General features: G+C 49.2%; 1 protein-coding gene across 4 annotated transcripts in view; it reads left to right on the top strand.

Moving 5' to 3' along the window:
- ST6GALNAC6 (ST6 N-acetylgalactosaminide alpha-2,6-sialyltransferase 6) overlaps positions 1-18082 on the top strand; it is a 65359-nt gene that overhangs the window by 34228 nt on the left and 13049 nt on the right. For 3 of the 4 annotated variants that reach the window (XM_078646670.1, XM_078646669.1, XM_078646671.1), the window contains exon 6: positions 1103-1210. The exons of the other annotated variant lie outside the window; for it this stretch is intronic. In XM_078646670.1, the coding sequence (XP_078502796.1) occupies positions 1103-1210 (108 nt within the window). The remainder of the gene's footprint in view (positions 1-1102; positions 1211-18082) is intronic. 4 annotated transcript variants of the gene reach the window in all.

Raw genomic sequence — 18082 nt, 5'->3', positions numbered from 1 at the left:
CCTGGTTTCCTCCTTCTGTCTCCTCTCCTGGTTTCCTCCTCCCTTCTTCCTTGTTTTCCTCTTTCCTTCTCCTCTCTCCTGGTTTCCTCCTTCCTTCTCCTCTCTCTTGGTTTCCCCCTCCCTTCTTCCTTGTTTTCCTCCTTCCTTCTCCTCTCTACTGGTTTCCTCCTTCTGTCTCCTCTCCTGGTATCCTCCTCCCTTCTTCCTTGTTTTCCTCCTTCCTTCTCATCTCTCCTGGTTTCCTCCTTCTGTCTCCTCTCTCCTGTTTTCCTCCTTCCTTCTCCTCTCTCCTGGTTTCCTCCTCCCTTCTTCCTTGTTTTCCTCTTTCCTTCTCATCTCTCCTGGTTTCCTCCATCTGTCTCCTCTCCTGGTTTCCTCCTCCCTTCTTCCTTGTTTTCCTCTTTCCTTCTCCTCTCTCCTGGTTTCCTCCTCCCTTCTTCCTTGTTTTCCTCCTTCCTTCTCCTCTCTCCTGGTTTCCTCCTTCTGTCTCCTCTCTCCTGTTTTCCTCCTTCCTTCTCCTCTCTCCTGTTTTCCTCCTTCCTTCTCCTCTCTCCTGGTTTCCTCCTTCTGTCTCCTCTCTCCTGTTTTCCTCCTTCCTTCTCCTCTCTACTGGTTTCCTCCTTCTGTCTCCTCTCCTGTTTTCCTCCTCCCTTCTTCCTTGTTTTCCTCTTTCCTTCTCCTCTCTCCTGGTTTCCTCCTCCCTTCTTCCTTGTTTTCCTCTTTCCTTCTCCTCTCTCCTGGTATCCTCCTCCCTTCTTCCTTGTTTTCCTCCTTCCTTCTCCTCTCTCCTGGTTTCCTCCTTCTGTCTCCTCTCCTGGTTTCCTCCTCCCTTCTTCCTTCTTTTCCTCTTTCCTTCTCCTCTCTCCTGGTTTCCTCCTCCCTTCTTCCTTGTTTTCCTCTTTCCTTCTCCTCTCTCCTGGTTTCCTCCTCCCTTCTTCCTTGTTTTCCTCCTTCCTTCTCCTCTCTCCTGGTTTCCTCCTCCCTTCTTCCTTGTTTTCCTCTTTCCTTCTCCTCTTTCCTGGTTTCCTCCTCCCTTCTTCATTGTTTTCCTCCTTCCTTCTCCTCTCTCCTGGTTTCCTCCTCCCTACCCTCCTGTTCTCAGGGAGAAGTCCCGCTCCTGGCTGAGCACCGGTTGGTTCACAATGGGGATTGCAATGGATCTTTGTGATCAGGTTCATGTTTACGGAATGGTCCCCCCAAACTACTGCAGGTAAGACACCACCTATTTTGATTGCTTCTGTTTTAAATAGTCTCCCTGAACCCCCTGCTCCTCCCGATTTCTCTCCGTGCCCCACTAAAGGAAGAGGGCAAAAAGGCATTGTTTGGCCATAAACTTGATTAGGACTGATGATGCCTTCTTTTATGCCTGCTATGAATTCATGATGGGAATCTTGGTGGGTGTCAAGGATTCACTTCTGCATGTTTGTTCACAATGAGTCAGCGAAATGTGCACTAACAAGTCTCAAGGGAGGTGATGCAAATGGTCAGAATAGTGCATGGTACCCCAGTAGGTGTGAGAAGACCCGAAAACATGTATGTTTGTGAACATTCACAATCTTTGACCCACCCTTTCCCTACACACGAGTGGTCGGAGATTGACTCCGGCGAATGGTCGGAGTAACACTCTTAAAGGACGTAAGAGGAGTGGGATTTCTCCAAAGGTGGAGGGGAGTTGAAGGAAGGGGTTTCTCTACAAGGAAAAGGTTTTCTCAGTGGAGAAAAACTTGAAAAGAAATGTGGAAATACTTACTTATGCCTACTACCCCTCCTAGGTTATCGGCCATCAACCAGGACTCTCCACCCGCCTCCGTCCTGGGTTTTCTTTCAATTTGACCTCAATTGAAACCCGTCTCTTTGCAGTCAGCCTGAGGCCTCGGTGCCGGGTGTTTCTTCTTGGCCTTTCTCTTTTTCTTTTCCCTTGACAGTTCCAGGTCAGGACTTACCTGGTGGGCTTTGACGTGGGCTTGCGGAGGGGGTGACATATCCAGCCCTAGTGTCTTTTCATGATTTCTTCATGAGCAGGGCGTTGGGAAGTCTGCTGCTATCGTTGTTGTTGCTAATGGTGTTTGGCCTGCGTAGTTGGAGGATTTTCTTCGGACAGGTGTCGATGTAGGTCTGGCATTTGTTGGTGGTGGTCACCGTTCTCCTCTGAGTTTCTGCTCCATACAGAAGGACTGATTTTATGTTGGTGTTAAAACGCCTGCTCTTGGTTTGCAGCGTTAGCTCCTTGGAGCTCCGGATCTTCTTAGGCTGAATGAAGGCAGCCCTGGCTTTGCCGATCCTTGCCTTGACATCGGCCTCTGTACCGCCCTGCGTGTCCAGGTTGGTGAAGGCCTCAATCTGTTTCAATGCTTGTCTGCAGGAGTGCTGGCCGTGTTAGCCTTCAGGATCTTGGTTTTTCCCCTGTGGGCGTTGAAGCCTAGTTGTGCTGCTGTAGCTGCCACGTTGTGCTGCTGTGGCTGCCACGTTGTTGGTCTTCTCTTCCATCTGCAGATGGGAGTGTGAGAGGAGGGCCAGGCGGTCTGCAAAGTCCAGGTGACCGTGCTGCGCCTGAGGTGTCCCCTCGATCCCATATCTTATCCTGCATGTCTCTGTTCCTCACTTCAGGACGGGGGAGCCTCTTCCCTCCATATCAGTAACTCAGGGATATCTTCCTGTTCCCGAAGACAGTAAAATACAAAAAAGTTGGCACAACAGAGATTTGCGTGCTGGAGTCTTACTGTAGTCTTACCCTCTCACAGTAGTGTAGTTCCTATATTCCCAATAGGCTCTGTGCATTAATATAATATAATGTAGCTAAGGAAGCCATTTGCACAGCTGCCTTCGCAGCATCATCAGCCAATGAATTCCCTTCAACGTGATCGCCATCACGCTGATGACTCAGCGTATGAATCACGTGAGTCTTTTGTAGTTCTTTCTGCAAAAGAACTACTTGTTCCCCAAGCTTTTTATGCTTGATTGTGCCACCTTTTGTGTTTTTAAAACCATTTTGAACCCAGGTCTGCAGATATTCATTGTAATTCCTGACGCAGTAATATGAATCGCACACTATCAGTGTATGGAATTCGCGATCGGTATTTTCAAGCGCCATCTTGAAAGCCTGTAGTTCAGCTCGCTGAGCTGTACAGTCTCTGAGAGACTGAGTTTTTGTGACCATGGGTCTGAATTTACCATCGCGCCAGTGACCTTTAACAATCGCGCACGCAGCACTGTAAGATTGTTTGCCCCCAATCGCGGGTTGTGCTGATGCACCTGTATATATTATACAGCCGTAATGTTCTAGAGGCAGAATCTCGGTCAGCAGAGGACATTCGTGTTTGTATTGGAGAAATTCTTGTGTCTTCAAGTAAGGGTCAAACACGTATTCAACGTCTGTTGCAGCAAGATAATTAACCCAGTGTATCCATCTAGGATGTAGAGCTTTTGCATTCGGAATGCTTGCTTTTGTCACTGCCTCTAAGGTAGGTACAGGTGTAACGATTTTAATGTGTTTGCCCTGTGCTAGGGCTCTCTCCTTTGCTACAGCAGTCTGAACCGCTGTCAGAATTATTTCTGTTGAAGTGAATTTCATTTCAGCTTGTGTGTACAGGTGTGACTTGTAAGCTATTGGTACCTTTTCACCTTCGTTAAAGGTTAGGTATGTGAATCCGCATTTCCATGGGATGATTCGGATTACAAGGTTGCGTACATTGTCCCGTGTTTGTAAGTGTGTTGTTGCCAAAATGTCTGTTTGTATTGAACGCAAAATTTCTGTGTGTTTTGAGTCCAATTAGTTAGTTTGAAATGAGGTTTGATTAGTTCGTAGAGAGGTTTAACCCTTTCTGCGTAATTTAGAATGTAAGTATAGTATTGTATTGTATTTATTATTTGTAACGCGCAACTGTCACCCTACGGGTATCCTAAGTTCTTCCGAAGTTTAGGAATCCTAAAATTGACTGTAAGTTTTCAGCGTTTTTGGAGGTTGGAGCAGCGCACATTTTTCTAAAAAAGTTTGCTGCCAGGCGTTTGCCTTCACTTGAAAGTTCGTATCCTAAGAATAGGACGTGAGGTGGCCAATTCTTGATTTCTTAAAATTGAATTTATACCCTTCAGAGGCGAATCCAAGTATTATGGTGTTCACCCTGTTCAAGTGCCTGTCCCAATCATCATCTGTAAGATAGATGTCATCGACATAAAATGATGCCTTACCATCATACGTTTGTAGTAACTCTGTTACTCTGGCTGAAAATAATCCAGAACTGTTCTTGAATACCTGGGGGAGACGACAGAAGTGTCGGTGTGTCCCCATTATTGAGAAAGCGGTCAAATACCTGCTTTCAGGTGCAATGTTTTGACAGAAGAAACCGTTTGAAATATCTAAGGTAGTTTTATATTTCTTCCGAACGATGTTATTCATCAGTGCTGCACTGTGTGCATTTTGTACTGCAAAAGTTTTGCAACAAGAGTTTAAATGTCTATAATCCAAAACTAGACGATAAGTATTGTCTGGTTTGGAGACAGGAAACAAAGGATTGTTCATTGACAAGGTGCATGTTTCAATCACCCCTTGGTATTCAAGTTGATCTAAGATCTCCCTGACTTGCTTTTTAGCTTCCTGTTTTACTGGATACTGCCTCTGAGCAGTAGGTTGATTTTTTAACTGGATTTTGTGGAGAGGAGAATCCTCATCCCATCCTACATGATTTTTATATAATGCTGGAGCCTGCTCTACAGCCCATTTTCTTGCATAGGTGTATTTTTTATGAATAGGAATATGATTAGAGAAGGCTGGCATAATGATCTCTTCGCCATGTGGGCACTCCCTGACAAATTCAGGTGGCCAGTCTTTTTCAGCCAGAAGGATGTCATAACCCTTAGATAGTTTTTCCCAAAAGAGTGCTTTTATTTTCCTAGTTATATCCCCCTCTATTCGGAGTGTTACTTCATATAACTTATGGGGTACACTAACCCTGGGATCTGCAGTTTCAACCTGAATGCATTCATTCAGATCCACTGTCTCCAGATGATCTTTCAGGATCCTGCGAGGTATGGTGACCTCTGCGGCGCTGTCCAGCATTGTCTGGGCCCACTCCCCGTACAAGAGGATCGTGTATCTGTATGTTGATATCTGTCAGGTTTTCTTAAATTATCCCTATTTCTAAGGTTATATCTCTTTTCAGAGCGCTCCTTTTGAGGAGATCTACCCCTGGACTGAGAACGCTTTTCTTTAGGAAGTGACTGTCTACTATTTTCCCATTTCTTTTTAGGAGTAGTTAGATTGTTTTTGATAAAAACGTTTTCAGGATTTTCTGTTAGTTCAGGCTTTACGGGTTTCCCTCCCAAACTATCTCTTCCTAGTTCTTCATAGGATTTTTCAATAATTCTGGCAAGTTCATACGGTTGCTCAGTAATATCTAGTTCTTTTAATTTTTGGCGGATTGCCACTGATGCTGCTTCACCTTTAATGTTAGCTAATCAGATAGCTGAAACCTGTTTGAAATCTTTCAGTAATTTCATACCGAGATTCAAGGCTGGTTCTGGTCCGTATTCATTTTGAATCTGTCTTAGAACGTCTGGTATTACTGCCATAGACGGGACACCATGTGTTTTTGTGTAGATTGAAGCAAAGACTGTACCCCAAGTGTCACAGTCCTCCACGTGTGGTGCAATCCCCATTGGTAAACAGATTGTCAGAATCCTGTGTTTCTCATGAGGTGTACTATCAGGAAATATTGCCTCTATTTGAGTAATTTTCTGGGATAACCAGAATGGAATGTGTTCCCTTTTTGCGGGCAACTTACTGATTACTGACTGTATAGTCTGTGGTGTGATTTTGTTTGTGTTCCCCTGATAAGGTGTGTGCTGTGGAATTCTTAAAGCAGGTTGGACCGCATGACAAATTGTACCAATTGTATATGTATTTTAATTAATTGTTTTAGCTGAGCTAACAATTCTACATCTGTCATTCTTTCGATGTTAGAATGTGGTGTATAGCTGGCTAGTACCGGCCATGTAGCTCCTGGTCTACCTAGTGGACCGAGCCTGGTGATGTGATTTTGATGTTGTAGGGTGCCATTAAACCGGAGCTGATGCTCTTGGTAAGTTAGTGGAATTTCAAAGTCCTGGAAAGGAACGTATTCCGCTGGATGTTCCTCCCTTTTATAGAAGTGGAATTCATGTGTTACTGGATTTGCGTGTGGAAAGACAATCCATGAATAGAATACCTCTGTCTGCCGATATTCATGTGCCTCTATTGCAAAAATTACTTTACCACCTCTCGATGATACTCCATTATTTATGAGTTTTAAGTTATAATTTTTCTTACATTTGCTGGGATATGTATAACATCCGGGTCATTTTCATTAAAACCTGTAGTATCTAGATTCGGTTGGGTTGCAGTTCTTGCAGCTCCACCGTTCTCGCTGTAGCTATCCGACATTTCTTTATGAAGGTTTGCAGAGCAAGTTTCAAGGAAATAAAGATAAGGTGCACAATATTTTGGAACACTGTATCCTTCAACGTTGAACAAACCAAAAACTAATACATAGGATTTTTCGTCCTACTCAGTTTAAGGCGGATATTTTATCCTTTAACCCACTCCAGACGTCTATTAGAGTTTTTATGGGGAAATGGGGTCTCTGTGAAAAGCACGACCAAGTTACTCTAGTATCTAGCCTTAAATTAGTGCCTTACCAAACGTGGGGGCCATCGTGCATGCTTCGTTTCACCAGAGGTGCAGAGAAAGTAGAAAGACAGGCGTTTTCAATAAAAGGATTTATTGAACAGTCTTCTTTCTCAAGCATAAGAAATGAACTGCTACAATTGTAAAACTGGTTGTAAAATATAATGTATACAGTAGAAATAGTATAATAAAATATTTCTGTAAGAGCATATTATGATTCCTAAAGCATAGATTAATACATACATAAATAACAGAGGCTAGAAGTACTGAACTGGTGCTTCTAAAATACACCTGCCCCAATGTACCTAATCTAAGCTTAGTACGAGGGAAGAAGTAAGTGAGGTGTAGCATAAATGTAGTATTCTTTTTGCCAAGAATCTGTCCAAGATTTCTCTAAGGGTCTAATCAGCTCCGCACCTTAGTTTAGAATGAAAAAGGCTGGTCTCGGGACTCGACTTCCCAGCAACCTGCAAGGGTAAGCTGGAAACACTGGAGCTGGATTTCTCGGCAGGAGAAAAGACAGCGTCTCTCTTAGTGCGTCTGCTGGAGGGTCGGCTTCCTTCGGCACTTGCTGTAGCAGGGCGCGTTGGGCAAGTGGATAGTCGAACTGCTCCAAACCACCGTGTGTTTGCTTGGGCAAATGTGGGCATATTTACACCTTGAAGGTGTCGGGTTTGACCTATGGTTGGACATAATAACGTCATCAAAGAGTCTCAGTTCTTCTGAAAACTCCATGAGTTCTTGGACAAATCAATATTCAAGCAAGGGGAAGTCCCTGACTGCTGAAGGCGGGTTTTTCCAAGAAATCGTTGTGGATTTTCGGAACTAGTGGAAGTAGCCCAGCCGTATTTGGACTGCATGAACTATGCCTAAATATGGTTATGATTTCTATGCCTATATAAGGATATGGTGATTTATTCCTATATAAGGGCATGAATCGGGAAACTTACAATAGGGTCCTAAAATAATACATAACACTCTCACATCCCCTAAAAGTGTCTTAGACCTTCAGCTCTGAAACCTGTGGCCTAAACTTCACTGAAGGCAGAGTTCATGTCAAGGCCCCCCCAAACAGAAGAGTGGGGTCCCGCCTGGTCTCATTGTGGTGCTCACAGGTGGTACCCTGCCGGGTGTCAACCACCTACCATGGCCCTGGGGTCTGGATTCTTGCAAACTCCTCGGGGTACCACACATCTGCACGTATCTATGTATGTATATGGTATTAGCTTTAGCTCAAGCCTAGCCAAAGCTAGCGGAGGACTGTGCAGGGTCAAAGACAAGCGTACGGTCAATGAGTGAGAGGAGATGAGCTGGTCTTGGCCAGTCTGGCGCTCACCTAGCACTTGATCGTGCAGTCGTTTGGTCCCCAGAGTACAGTCCCTCTCTCTGGATTGGTCACCACCGGTGGTGCCTCCCTTCACAGATGGCACAGCCGGTGTCACTCAGTGCACCCCTGATGACACTGTGTCACATCTTCAAGGACACTTTGACCTCAATCACAGTCGGACTCTCACCAATCGTTCACCTGGAGGCCTGATCAGACATCCTGACGCAAGCCGGCCCCCAAGGTCACCCCATCCTTCCAAACTCTGTCCTGGGGCCATTAACTGAGAGCTCTATATGGGCTGCAGTCAACAGCACGAACATTCCCAAAGATACAAACGGGTCTACGTGAACCCTTTGTGCAAACACCTCGCTGCCGGAGGAGGCCCCGCGGTGCTCAAAAGGGCCTTCCAAGCCTGAGCAGGTCTGTCTTTTAACCCTGGTGGACTCTCCTCCTGCACTCTGTCCTTTCCTCTCTTCTATCACTCTCTCGCCCCGTGCTGTCTCTGTAGGAGCTCACTGCCCCCCACCTCTGAACATGCTGTGAGAGAGCTCCTCCTTTCACCCTGTCCCTCAGGTGAGCCCAGGCTGGCAACATGGCTTCCTCACACTCCTCTCCCTGGCCCCACACCCCAGACTGGGGTTTCAGAGTGCCATAGGACTCCCCCGGGGTCAAGGGGTTGGTGCACAGGAGCCATCGAGGGCTCTCATTGGGGCTACGCAGAGGTAGGCCACAGCTGCAGAATAAACAGTTAAGAAATGCATGATTTACTGCACACATTGAATTATTCAAACATTTTCAGCCCCAGAATAAAACCAAGCATTTGCTGGAGACCCTAAAATGGCTCAGTTATATTGAAAGAAGTCCAGTACTCCAGGGAAGATGAAGTAAGATGTTTATTAAGATAGAGGCTAAGATCAAGAGCCCCACCAGGGGGCAGCCTTCCTGCTGCTCAGCCCAGCCTCCAACTGACTCTCTCTCATCCAACATTCCGCCGCATCCTCACACAGCAACATTCCACCGCATCCTCACACAGCAACATTCCACCGCATCCTCACACACCAACATTCCACCGCATCCTAACACAGCAACATTCCACCGCATCCTCACACAGCAACATTCCACCGCATCCTCACACACCAACATTCCACCACATCCTCACACACCAACATTCCACCGCATCCTCACACACCAACATTCCACCGCATCCTCACACACCAACATTCCACCGCATCCTCACACACCAACATTCCACCGCATCCTCACACAGCAACATTCCACCGCATTCTCACACAGCAACATTCCACCGCATCCTCACACAGCAACATTCCACCGCATCCTCACACACCAACATTCCACCGCATCCTCACACAGCAACATTCCACCGCATCCTCACACAGCAACATTCCAACGCATCCTCACACACCAACATTCCATAGTGTTAGAAATGGATTTCTGGTTGGCTAAGACTTGGGCCAAAGCCAGGCAGAAATCACCACTCTAGTCAGGGCAAGGAAGTCACCCGCCAAATATAACTCCTGCTCACCCTCTAGGTAACATGGCGCGAGCAGTAAGGCTTATCTCGGAGGCATTGTGTAAAGCATTTGCGCACGCACCCACCAGCAACAACATCCCCGGCCCCCCCAAAAGGAACTCCACACAAGGTTGTATAAAAATAGCCTTTGTATTATACCAAACACATTAGATAATGAACATACACTTTACAATGTACACGGGCAGAATTTACAGGGGATTATATACATGGGACAGGGCCACATGGACCACTGTCAGTAATAAGCACTTTTAGAACTAACACTTGTAAGAAATAGCACTTTGTAGGAATAGAATACTTGTAGGAATAGCGCTTAGAACATACAACATACAATAACTGGCGGTGGGTACGGGCCGTACCTTCCGTTCTGATTGTGCGGGACAATGCGGGTGATCTCCTCAGCAGGCCTGCGTGGGCGGGAGGCGGCCGGCACGCTACAAGCGTGCAGGCGTTTCTCGCCTCCCAAAGGCTCCAGGCTATTTTCAGTGGCTGGGGCGACCGAGGTGTGCGGCTCAGAGGAGGAGGGGGGCAGGGTGCGAGCGGTCCAGCGAAGCGGACGTGGCTCAAAGGAGAGTGGTGCGGCTCGAGGCGGGAGGGCGGCCAGGTACAGGCTGCAAAAGGGGGGCAAGCGAGGCACACTTCAGGCGGGGCTCCAGCGGCCCAAGGAGATCAGGCAGGTCCCAGCAACTTGGCAGGGAAGGCACAATAGAGTCTACTGGTCCTGGGACTCTGGTCAGGGGCGAGCTTGATATCAAGCCCTTGGAGATAGTTTTAGGCACAACATGGCAAATGTAGCACACAACTAGTAATCACTGGTAAAAAGTAAGTACCACCTACGCAACCCTAACCACCTTAGGAAAATATCACGCAGGGAGCCATGAACTCACTAGTATAACTGTACGAGGGAAAACAACCACCTAAGCATGAAAATACATTTAGGGGTATAGGCCAGAAGCTTTACACATGATGCATAAAAACACATTCAGAGGTGTCAGAACACAGGGTACGCAAAACATACCACACATAGTATGTTAGAATTGGGAGTCTCTGGTTGGCACAGGTATGTACTTGCGACAAGCAGGGGCCCTCTCCTCTAAGTCAGGGCAAAGGATTACTCTCAGGAAATAACCCCTGCTCACCCTCTAGGTAGTGTGGCGCAAGCAGTCAAGGCTAATCTCTGGAGTACATACGGTTAAGCATTTGAAGCATCCCCCACAATGACCATCAACCCACCACACAGGGACACAAGACTGTAGGTTTAGTACAAATATATTCTTTATATATATACTCTTAAGTAGGCTTGTACATACAGACTTTGAAGGTTCTCACCAATGGTTCCAGTTACTCTTTAAAATGTTGCCACAGTTCTTGAATATCATGGACAGTACTTAGAATGCTTTCACTCACTCTAAAAACGGCTTCCCCGTACTTCAAAATGGGTCAAGTCACTTTACCAATGATGCCACAATGTTCAACAGTAAGGTATGGGCCTCAGTTGCCAACTTCAGGGCCGAGAAGGGGTTGAATACTTCCACAGCCAGCTCACTGGGCTTCAGGCACGGTTACGATTGCTATTGCAGTGTACCCTTAAGGTTTGGGCCCTATGGAACACTCCTGTGCGCTCCATATGATCGCCGGCAAAAGGCCCTACTAAACCTCACACACCCCGCGTGAGATGCGTACGCTGCAGGCGAACCCAAATAAGGGGTACGAGTCGTACTAAGCTGGTGCGACTCGTACCTTTTCACAATTGCCAGCCGGGTGGGCGCGCAGCTCAAGGCGTACCAGGGGCCTCAGGTCAAAACAGGTAGTGTGAGGCGAGACTTGCACAGGGCACAAGTCGAGGCGTTTCAACATGCCTTTGTTACAACCCAGCTGTGCGAGTCGTAGGTTTCAATGCGGCTCGTACCGCGTTAACAGGTACCGCCTTGCCAAATTGCACGCGCCTCGCGGAGACTTCAGTCCGGGGCGTGGTGAAACGTACGGGACGTACCCGGGTGCGTTGGTCCTCACAGGAGGTACGAGTCGTTGGCTGCAAGCGTGGCTCGCTGGCGCACAGTTCGAGGCACTCTGGGCACAGTACCTTGTCTTGTAGATCGGGACGGACGGCTCTCGGCTGAGGTCCGACGTTGCGGTGCCGTCCTGGAGGGCGGGGTGGCGCGAAGTGCCACGGGGTCGCTTCTCCGTTGGTTGGCGGTGCTCCGGGGGACACAGGCTCACGAGGGCAGAGTCCTGGGGTCCTGAAGTGGGGTGCAGCGGATTGAGTCGCTTACAGCAGGGCGTTTACACGGGCGGCGAGCTCACGCTTTAGTCCGTCTTTACTTTGCTTTCCACGGCGCGGGGACCAGCAGATTGAGGTGTTTGGACCAGACGGGTCCTGGACCTTGCTTGGCGAGCTACGGCTCGGGGAGACACAGTCACGGTGCTTGGGTCAGGCGGCGCTGACCTTTGATGTGCGAGCTACGGCTCGGCGTGCAGGAGTCACGGCGCTTGGCAGGACAGAGGTTGGCACAGGTTCTTCAGAGGGCACGATGGCGAAGCAAAGCGCACTCAGCTTTCCGTGGGCAGCGATGCAGGGACGACAACCCTTGGCAGCAGCTCCTCTTTCAGGGGGTTAGCGCCCAATGTTCCTGGGGCGCAGTTCAGGGGGCAAGTTCACCAGCAAGCCCATGGAGATCTTTGTAGAAGAATGCACAAGTTGAAATAAATAAAGTCTCTCTCAGTCTTTGGTTTCTCTCCTTGCAGCAAGGCACCCACCACAGGCCAGTCTCTCAGGATTAGAGACAGTACTCCTCCATGCAGCTTTCCCAGGTCCTTCTCTTCGGGCAGAGTTTCTTCTTAGCGCAAACAGGATCTGATTTCTTAGGAGCAGGGCTCCTTCTTTTATTGGACATTTCTTTTGTTCTTTCAGGTCAGGGGGGCCTTTGCCTAATCCAGTCAGTCTCTGAGCACTTTGTTTTTCAGGCTTTGGTTTCTGCTTTCAGTGAGCAGGGCAGGGACATCAGACGCTCCACAGGAGGCGGAGCCAGCATTGTGATGACAAGTACAGTCAGGAGCACTCTGTTGACAGTCTTCCCTCTTCCTGGGCTAGGTGTCGGGCAGAGTCATGAGTCGCTCCCCAGGGGGCGGAGCCAGCATTGTGGTGGCAGAGCACAGCCCTATTCAGAGTCAAGGGGCACTCCTACCTCCCACTAAGGTGTAATCCCCCTATTCACCACCTGTCATCCCTAGCCCTGTCACTCACAGAACCCAGACAGTAGATACACATCCTGGCAGAGGCGGGCTGAAATGGTTAGGCAAGCAAATGCTAACTTTCAAAAAGTAGTATTTGCAAACACAGGATATTAAAATAAACTTTACTAAAAGAAGTATTTTATTATTCTGAGTTCAGGCATACTAGACTTGACTTTATACCATGCTCCCTGAGTCTGCTGGGATTATAGAGTGTAATAATTCCAGCAGCCCATTCTGGCCTATAAGAACAGGTAGCCTTACAATAGTGAAAAACGAAAATGGCTGTAATTCACTATTAGGACATGCCAACCACACCAGAGCATGTCCTACCTTATGCTTACAATGCACCCTGCCCTACCACCCCGCTTACAATGCACCCCACCCTGCCCTACCATAGGGATGACTAATATGAAGTAAAGGGAGGGTTTAGGGGCTGGCAAGTGTGTGCATTTGCCCAGTCAGCATGACAGTACCAGACTGCACGCAGGGTCTGCAATGGCAGACCCTAGACACATTTTAAGGCTGCTTCTGTGGGTGGCGCAACCAGTGCTGCAGGCCCACTAGCAGTATTGGCATTTACAAGCCCTGGCACTCCTGGTGCACTTTACTGAGGACTGACAGTTAACCAAATAAGCCAAACATGGAAACCAATCACATATAGCAATTTACAGTAGGGAGAGCATATGCACTTTAGCACTGGTCAGCAGTGGTAAAGTGCCCAGAGTCATGAAACCAACAAAAACAGGTCAGAGAGAATATTGGAGGAAGGCAAAAAGTTCAGGGAGGACCCTGCAAAGAGGGCCAAGTGCAACACAGACCATTTCCTAACACCCAAAGAATTAGCGCATAAATCACATTTAGCGCATAAATCACATTGAGGCCCAGGTTGCGCCACCGCACCAAAACCTAAACGTATCAGCTGCCCACTACTTTCTGGGCAGATGAAGGACAAGAACAGGGCCTAAAATCTCTGCAACTGGCACTAAGTGCTGGGGAAGGCCAAAGTAGGGGCGAAGGAGTGCGCCTCACTCCTGAGTCCCCTAAGAAGCAAAACCTAAATGGTGCAGCTGCCCACTACTTGCTGGGCGGCTGTAGGATCAAAACTGCTGCGTAGGCCCTCACTGGCCCCCAGGACAAAGACTGCGTAAAAGGGTTGGAGCCCTCAGGCTCTGGACCAAATACTGCGCACTTTGTAGTCTTCTAGGCTCTAGGAACATATAATACGCCAAACTTCGGAGCCCTCTAGGCTCTGAAACCCGCTATGTCCACTGGAGCGCTCCGGCTCCTAAAATAATGATCTAGCCCGGTGGAGCACTCTGGCTCTGGTCATCATCAGCAATGCGGGGGGCTTCGTTGGAGCCCTCAGGCTCAAGACAAGAATGCCTTAATGGTGGACCCCTCTGGCTCTGTCGTTGGAGCGGCCCCCTATCAGGCAGGGGCCGCTCAAGAACTAATGTGACTGTGCTCCCCCTATGCCCAGCCTGCATCCCCCCTGCCGCTCCTCTCTCCATGCGGCAGGGGGGACGCGGTCTCTTCATTGTGGTCTGCCGGGGCTCTCCCTCGCTCACGGGAGCCCCGGCGGCTTCATTGAGGCCGCGGGCGGGGCTCTCTCTCCCTCCTGAGAGCCTCGCTCGTAGGGGCTGCATTCCCTGTGGCGCGGGCAGCATCTCCGTCTCCCTCTCCATACGGGAGACCGGCAAGGCGGGCGATGGCTTCCCCCAGTCAGGGGGGAAGCGGAAGTGACACACGCCAGGCCCCGCCCACAGTCAGGTGGGCGGGGGCCTGGCCTCCTGTTTTGCCTCGGCGCCGGCATCCTTTTCGGGGGCAATAATGAGGGGTAGGCACACTCGATATATAAAATAAAGGTAGAAACTGGGTGGGCACCCGTGAAGGCATATAAATAGGGGTGGCACCCTTAAATAAAAATATAATGAAGATGCAGGCAATATGCAGGGTAGGCTCCTGCCTGAAACACGAGCAGGTCAGAGAGCAGCTCCATGCTGCAAAAGTTCAAATAAAGCGCTCCCAATGCGCTGGGGAGTCCAAGGGGTCCTGGGGCAGAGAAATGGAGCAGGCAGCTCCTAGTAAAGAAAAAGTCCTCCAGTCCCCCCAGGCAAGGCAGAAGGGCCCCACAGGGAGAGAGTTTTCCAAGCATCGAGGATATCCAGGGGCTGGGCAGGGCCCAGAGAGGCAAGCCTTCCCCTGGGCCCCAGCAGCAGCACGCCCCTGGTAGATCCAAGTCAGAAACAAGAAAATTTTCATGGGGTCAAAGACCCTCTTTTATACAGCGAAATCCTTTGTTTACAAAGGTGCAGGCAAGGGGCGAACCAGATACAACTGGTTCCTGAGCACTTTGTTTTGCTCAGCCCCTCTGCCTATTCACAGGATGGGTAGGGTCATCAGTCACACCACAGGGGGCAGAGCCAGCATTGTGTGGGGAAAGCCCAGCCCTATTCAGGTCCCAGGTCCACTCCTCCCCGGCCATCAACATGCAGATCTCCCATTCACCACCGGGGCAGACCCATCCTGACTTCTGGAGCCAGGCACACCAGCCAGCTCCAGCCAATCACATGCCAGCACATTAACTGCACAGACAGGCCAACTTCTAGAAGTGGCACTTCCACACTAGACACAATAACGCCGCACACATCATCGCGCAGCATTTAATCACACGAGCCCGCACATACCACTCTCGCACCTGCACTCCACACGCGTCAGGAACTACCAGGGACACAAACATTCCCCATGCATTCGTATGGGAGGGCAGGCCAACCTTACCACACGCACGCACTTTACCCTGGGACACAGTGGTAAAGTGCGCAGAAACCAAAAATCACTATCACCAGGTCATAATTAAAAACAAAAAGTTCAGGGGTGAACACGCCAGAAGGGCCAAATCCAACACAGCATCCTGACACACCAACATGCCACCGCATCAACACACACCAACATTCCACCGCATCCTCACACACCAACATTTCACCGCATCAACACACACCAACATTCCACCGCATCCTCACACACCAACATTCCACCGCATCAACACACACCAACATTCCACCGCATCCTCACACACCAACATTCCACATCCCAGTCACACTGGCTGAGCAGCAGGTATAACAGACTTGTATGCTCTGTCCAAGACTTGGCCCTTGGTGGAGACCCGTGACTTGGATGGGGGAGTCATGCTTCTTCTGACCCACCCTCAGGTAGACTTCCTTTTTTTAATTTTTTTTATTTAATTGAGAATATACTGGTACCACAACAAAATCCAATACATACATAGTTCATTATCATATGGGAATACAATTAACCTAAGGAGTAAGAGACAAAGGAAAAAAGAGAACAACATAAAGAAAAGAAAATTAGACTTTTTAGGATCTTGAACTTATACGATATACAAAACATAATAAAAAATTATATGGTAATTCATGGTATGATCGGTGTAGGAGAGTAGGGTCTGCTATCCTATGGTCACCCCAAATTTTTGCTTTTTGCTTCACTGGTTTTCGACTACTGAGGCTGTGGGCCTGCTGATCAGACCCCCAGCCTGCTGTTCTCTCACTAAATTAATGACACATGTGCTATAGGCACATAACCCAATTGGAAATGGACTCCTTGTCAGCCCCTGTAGAATGCACTATAGGTGCCCAGGGCATAGGGGCCACCAAGGCCTACCAGGGGCTGCAGCATATCTTTTGCCACCCCTGGCTGGTTCTTAAATTGACACAACTGGCTGATCACTCAGCTGGGGTAAGGTGGTGTACACACCCCTTGCTTAGATATAGTATACCTATGTCTAAACCTATATCTGGACACATGTAAACCTGTGAGCCACTCCTATAGAAGGCCTCATCAATCCTGGAGGCAGAGTGCGTGGTTTAATGTGAGATGGAGCTCTAGCATGAGCTGAGCCTGTCTGCAGCTGTCGGGAACAAATCCCTAAGCTGTTTCAGGATAATGCCATACCATATACTTTTAAGTGCCTTATAATCCTCGCGGTTAAATAGCAACTTTGGTTTGGCTTTATCAAAACATGTCGTGTAAGGTGTCATACGATTTGGAATACCATCCCCTCGCCAGTTCTGGCGACGGGGATGGCATTCCACCCCTCTAGAGGGGTAAGACATGTTACTTTACTTTAATGCGGTTAATTTCTCCAAAGACCTTAAGATCCACAAAATGGATGCCTCTGCCACAGACAAATGTCTGGACCCCTGCAGTTGACCGAAACTCGACCAAATGGGTCCTGGACAAAGGGTTTCCTGTCACAGGAGGGTGTCACCGCCCTCCAGACAGGAGATAGTGTATTGTAGCAGGGAGGTTTGAAAGAAACCAGACACTGCCTGGGGCGCACAAGGCTGCCCCTTGCATAATCCGGCCAAACCGGTTCTGGGGCACTCCAGCCCTCGTGCAAGGGCGGCCTGGATCAAAGGAAGGGGGTGTATCCACCCACTTCCTGGGTCCCACCCATAGGAGGGGACCTAGCAGGTAATCACGCCCCCCAGATTGGAATAAGAGTGGGAGCAGTGCCAATGCACATCAGATTTCCTGGAAGAAACATTTGAAACGCAATTCTGGACCCTTCGCCCTCCATCTCATCGTGGAAGCCCGAAGAATCTCCCTTGTGGTCAAGGAGTGACCACCCTGCAGCAGCAGGCCCCATCCAGCCCTCGACGTCTACTTAGTTGCAGTTCCCGCCGGAACTCGAGCGACTGAGATCGACGAGATCAAGCTTGCCTGCCTTCCAACAGCCCGATCCACAGTCCCTGCAGAGCTGAGACCCGTGGAGGCGACCGGAAGCGTGGGGCACGCCATCTTGAATTGACCACGAGACGCTGACCGTGCAGCCCACGAGTGACCCTCGAAGCTGTGCACCGGGGTTTGAGAAGCCCCCACCCTGAGCTGCTCCTGAGCCGAAGTTCAGCCCTCCACACTCGACGAGTGCTGCGTGGGGCCCTTTGGCTCTATTTGGCTCAACGCGTTGGCCCGGTCACTTGCCAGCTGGCTAGTGGTCCCTGTGCCGACGAACTACCTAAGAAGACTCGTGAATCTGGTTGCTCCAGATCCACACCAGCTCCCCTGAAAAGGAGCCCCGACTCTGACCTTCCTGGTCCGAGTGAGACGCAATCTTCCGATCCCGCGTGGATTGCTCTTGCCAAGGCTTGTTTGCTCCAAACTTGAAGCCGACTGCACCGACGGTGAGAGCCTGCGTGGGACAGATCGTGACCTGCTCCTGGACGTCGCAGATGCCCCAGAGCCCACGTGACAGCGGAGAGAAGCTCCTCGACGACCACCTGATTGCGCCCGA

This window comes from Lissotriton helveticus, chromosome 5_2 (assembly GCF_964261635.1).
Source record: "Lissotriton helveticus chromosome 5_2, aLisHel1.1, whole genome shotgun sequence".
Taxonomy (NCBI): Eukaryota; Metazoa; Chordata; class Amphibia; order Caudata; family Salamandridae; genus Lissotriton; species Lissotriton helveticus.
Note: the sequence above shows the minus strand (reverse complement) of the source record. Positions and strands in the feature narration are given on the sequence as shown.